Genomic DNA, 5269 nt, shown 5'->3' with positions numbered 1-5269 from the left:
TTAAAAAATATATGGACAAAATAATGTGTTTTGTCAAAATATAGGGACTAATAAATTAATTACCCTAAAATTTATAGATATTATTTTTATAAGATTTTCTGAAATTGGTTAGGAGATAAGCAAATAAAGTATCATATTACTCTCTACTTTAACACCATCCAATTTATTTAATTTTATAAATTTTCTAATAACAAAATGTTGATGGAACCCAAAATGAAAGATCAAATGTGTGTGATGTATTCAAATAAAACATCAAAGCTTAATACACCAAAAAAAATTGAAAGATCAAACGCCTCAAAATGCTTTTTTTATTTTTATTTTTTTCCAATGACAAAGTATTTGTTTATTTCTTGTTCACTAAATTTTAGGGTCAACTTCTTGGAAAGAAAGAATTTAACATTTAGTAATTGTTTGGAGATCTTAACACAAGTGGTGAATTAATTATTAGACAGCAGCTTCCATGTTTACATATTAAATTTCTAAAATTTCAATTTATAAAGATGATGGAACCAAGGAAGTCTATACCCATTAATTAATTTGCTCAAACGAAGTCTACATCAGATCATGACAGATCTCAGCAATGGCGTTCCAATTTCCACCGGAGAAGGAGACGATGAAGAAATCAACTTCTCAAACCTTCCCCAAGAACCAGCCTGGAAAGTTTCAGTAAATCTATACAAATACCAACAATTTTGGTGCTACGATTTTGCCCTAAAAGGTATAATTCAGTTCCAGCAAAAATTCATACCTCAACCCACTGATATTTTCCTCGCCACCGCTCCGAAATCCGGCACAACTTGGCTCAAGGCCTTAGCTTTCGCGATTCACACAAGAAGACAGTATATCAATGGCGATTCTGATCAAGATTCCCCTTTACTCTCTAAACTTCCTCATGAAATCGTGCCTTTTATAGAATACATTTATCTTTTCGGCGGAAAAAGAAACCCCCAAATTCCATTACTTTCCACTCATGTTCCTTTCGATTCCTTGCCTAAATCAATTCTGAATTCCGATTGCAAAATCATTTATTTGTGCAGGGATCCAAAGGATGTTCTTGTCTCTAAATATATTTTCAAATCTAAGCATACCGATGCTGAGGTGATACCTTTCGAGGAGGCATATGAGAAATTCTGCAATGGAGTCACGAATTGTGGACCGATTTGGGATCAAGTTTTGGGGTATTGGAAGGCAAGTTTGGAGTTTCCTGAGAGAGTATTGTTTTTGAAATATGAAGAACTGAAGAAAGATACTTGCTTTTATGTGAAAAAGATGGCTGATTTTATGAGATGTGGTTTCTCTGAAGACGAAGAGAAACTTGGAATGGTGGAAAAAATTGTGGAATTATGTAGTTTTGAGAACTTGAGTAATTTAGATGTGAATAAGAGTTCGACGGAAAGGAGTGATTTTAGGATTGCAAATAAAGCGTTTTTCAGGAAAGGTAAAGTTGGAGATTGGAAAAACTATTTAACGACGGAAATGGCAGAAAGGATTGACGAAATTACTCGCCGGAAGTTCAGTGGCTCTGGGTTACATTTCTAAGCTTGAATTTGATGAGTTTGATTGTGAAAACTTGGTGCTTGAACTCAAATTTCTATGTTTGTTTTTTCTTGAATAATGGTGTAATTTCTTTATTAGATATTGAAAGTATGCTGCTACTTAAATATATACCCAAAACTCTCATTTTCATTAAAAAAGTAAACAAACATCCAATAAGAATACAAGTTGAAATGAAAAGCAGGGAAATTATGCACCAGAACTTGAGGGAAGGAGAGGATAGGTTGGAAACCCATTTTGCTAAGTTGTGGCCAGCCATGTCCATCGGGATTCATAGGTGAAAATGGATACATACTCTCTAGGGGTACAATTTCTAAGTGCAAGTTATTATGCTGATAACCCCTTCAGACTACGGTTAAAAACTATCATCCCAAAGAAAATTAAACTGTTACGGGGCTCGCTACACTACAACAAATCATCACTTGCGTCACGGTTAAAATTGTGGCTCAAGTGTAATATTTCCGTGACTATGCTATTTAGCCACGGAAATTCAAGGTAGCTACCCATGTGGCGCAAGTGAATGTGGTTAGGTAGTTGCCACAGGAAAATAATGGTCATGGCATAAATTGATTTTTATACCACGGAAAAATCCGTGACTAATTATATATCTTTACCATGAGTAAAATACATGTGGCAAGACATAACGGTCCGTGGCAATCAATACCACTTAACCACGAAGATAACCGTGGCAAAAATAAGATACATCTCATTAGAAACCTTACTTAGCCACGAACATAATAGTGGCAAAAAAAGAACATTTGTGATAATCACAAGTATAATCGTAGCAAAGTTGATCAAATTTGAATAATTTATTTTTTATTTTTATAAATTTCCAATTTTTAATTTCTTTTATTATTATTATTAATATTAACATTTGAATTGAAGAGAGTTATATTAAATCAGTTGGAACAAAAGAATTGAAAACCAAACTCCAAAATTTGAATAATTTTTAATGAAAAACAAATAAGCTATTATATGAATATTAATCATGATATAATTCAATAAAGAAACTTCCAACAACATAAAAAAAAAAAATCTCCTCATTAGAGAAAAAAATGATTTTTTTTAAAAAAAAATAAAGGTATCCAACACAAAAAAAAAAAAAATTCCATATTTATGCATACTAATTACAGTGGAAAAAATCGTAGAGTTGAAATACAATGAGCTTTTTAAAGTTGCGATAAATCCTTAATCCACCAGCTCCTCGTTGATTCTGCAGATCCCGAATAATCATCTGTTAAGAGAAAAAAAAGTTTACACATTTGTATATGATATGACTAAAAATAATATGTTAGTGTATTATAGTACTCACTTGGGATATATAGTTGCAGAGGAGTTACAAATAACATTAAATACATACATGTCCTCCCTTTAGTCATATTGAATCTAAATGTATCATAGAGTCCAAAACCTATATTCAATTTGTCATGGAAAAAGTTACATCCTGTAATATTATAATGGAGTAACAGAAAGCATATTTAAGATAATTAGAAAAAACTTTTATATATAAAGTAGTTGTAATGACACATTTAAAACAAAACTTGCAACTTTCGCATATCTAGAAAGAATTAAATATTTGCTTTCTCTGTTTTACAATCATCTTAGGGGGTGTTTGGTTCACAAGGGGTAAGAGAAAGGAAATCAAGAAAAGGAAACTAAAGAAAAGGAAATGAATAACCATTAATTCCCCTATGTATTTGGATATGTTTAAGAAATGGAATGGGGTGAAGGGAATCCAATTTTCTAGAGGGCATGGGGTAATGGCTTAACCTAAATTGGGTAAAGGGAATGATTTTTTTTTTAAACAAACAAGAACAAAGGGACTGAAACCCTTCCCTTCTCATTCCCATTCCTAAACACCCCAAACCAAACGCCCCCTTAGTTTCACTTTCCACTACTTTTCTTCTTATCTCGCCACTAAATTTCAGAGTCAAACATAAACTTTCCATGAACACTATTGATAATTGATAAACCAAAGGGTGTTGTTAAACCCAGCCCCAAATTCCCACCTCTAGCCCCGTGAAAGGACGAAAATGCCCTTTCATGAGTTTTGGAGAGGGAAATTTCTATTTTTTTTTGCCAATCCGACACGCGGGCGTGTGGATATCACGCCTCACCGCGTGGTCGGGCGTATAGATATCACGCCTCACCGTGTGGTCAGGCGTGATAGCCATATGCCTCACCGCAAGGTCTGGCAGTTGGCTGTCACGTCCGGCCACGCGGTGAGGCGTGATAGCCACACGTCCGCGTGTCGGATTGGCAAAAAAAAATAGTTTTTTAACTCCGTAAATAGTTCGTTAAACCCGTAAATAGGTCGTTAAACTCGTAAATACGCCGTAACTACAGAATTGTACTTAAAACCTAAAAATACCATACAATTTAGTCCTAAAATCAGTAAAAATAATATAAGTTAATTAATAAACATTATCGCATTTTAACTCGTATTACCCTTTAACAAATAAAATTTAAAAACATTAAAATTAAAATAAACATTAATAAACATAAACATTTATAAACGTAAAAGAGTAAATATAATATCAAAAGTGTTAAAATTTATGAATTTCGATAACAAAAATTCAGCTCGCCCGACGTCACGCATCCATAAACTCATCCATCTCCCTCTTAATGCGTGGAACATCCTCGTCAGATCGGTGGGTAGCCGATAGTTGGATGACACGCCACAACCAGCTAACCCACTGCAAAAAAAAAAATTAATAAATAAATATTAAAAATTAAACACATATAATCTAATACTAAATAATAATATTAAATAATAATAAACTTACAAATTCGCTGTTGGCGCGAGCATGCTGTATTGGTTCAGCCTGTGGTGCATGAAGGAGATGAGGATGCGAATATCGCCTATACCAGTCCATATAAGCAGGATCACAGGCAGTGGGATCAATGCCCCGAGCCGATGGAAATCTCTGCCAGGTATCCTCAACTGTGACTAAGGAATGCGTGAGCTTATACGCTATAGATCTCCATGGTCGTACTGCTTTATCAGGTCTAATACGCTCAGTTGGGGCCACCATCCACCGGTGTAGTAACTAGCCATCTCTCGTCCTCACTAGCTTTGGGACGTTTGCTTGTCCCTGAAAGTTATAAAATTATACTAAAATTATACTAAAATATACTAAAATTATATTAAGTTATACTAAAATATTAAAATATACTAAAATACTAAATTATACTAAATTATACTAAAATATACTAAAATTATACTAAGTTATACTAAAATATACTAAAATTATACTAAAATATACTAAAATACTAAATTATACTAACACATACTAAAATTATACTAAGTTATACTAAAATACTAAAATATACTAAATTATACTAAAATATACTAAATTATACTAAAATATACTAAATTATACTAAAATATACTAAATTATACTAAAATACTAAATTATACTTAAATTATACTAAAATATACTAAATTATACTAAAATATACTAAAATTATACTAAAATTATAAAGTATACTAAAATATACTAATATAGTAAAATTGTACTAAAATTATACTAAAATTATAAAAAATACCTGTACTCGCAAAACGACCTCCTACGCGCTCGGTCGGCTGTCTCTCCGGGGTCGGCTGCTCATCGCTATCCTCAACCTCGCGATCATGTGCAACTGCAGACTGTCGCACTGTCCGGGCTGTCACATCCAAGTAGTCCTCAAAAGTATCGCTATCAGGCTCTTTGTC

The 5269-nt window shown here is 33.0% G+C and overlaps 1 protein-coding gene across 1 annotated transcript; it reads left to right on the top strand.

The window, feature by feature from the left end:
- The first annotated feature begins 545 nt into the window (after window positions 1-545).
- On the top strand, window positions 546-1665 carry LOC136230873 (flavonol sulfotransferase-like). Its single transcript, XM_066020068.1, has one exon. It carries the CDS (start codon window positions 565-567, stop codon window positions 1537-1539), a length of 975 nt encoding a protein of 324 aa, XP_065876140.1. The 5' UTR covers window positions 546-564; the 3' UTR covers window positions 1540-1665.
- The last annotated feature ends 3604 nt before the right edge of the window (window positions 1666-5269 follow it).

This window comes from Euphorbia lathyris, chromosome 5 (genome assembly GCF_963576675.1).
Source record: "Euphorbia lathyris chromosome 5, ddEupLath1.1, whole genome shotgun sequence".
Lineage (NCBI taxonomy): Eukaryota > Viridiplantae > Streptophyta > Magnoliopsida > Malpighiales > Euphorbiaceae > Euphorbia > Euphorbia lathyris.
This window is presented reverse-complemented; position numbering and strand designations above follow the sequence as displayed.

Bases quoted from the DNA above. Each gene is read 5' to 3' on its own strand.
- LOC136230873 (XM_066020068.1), top strand. From the start codon at position 565: ATGACAGATCTCAGCAATGGCGTTCCAATTTCCACCGGAGAAGGAGAC.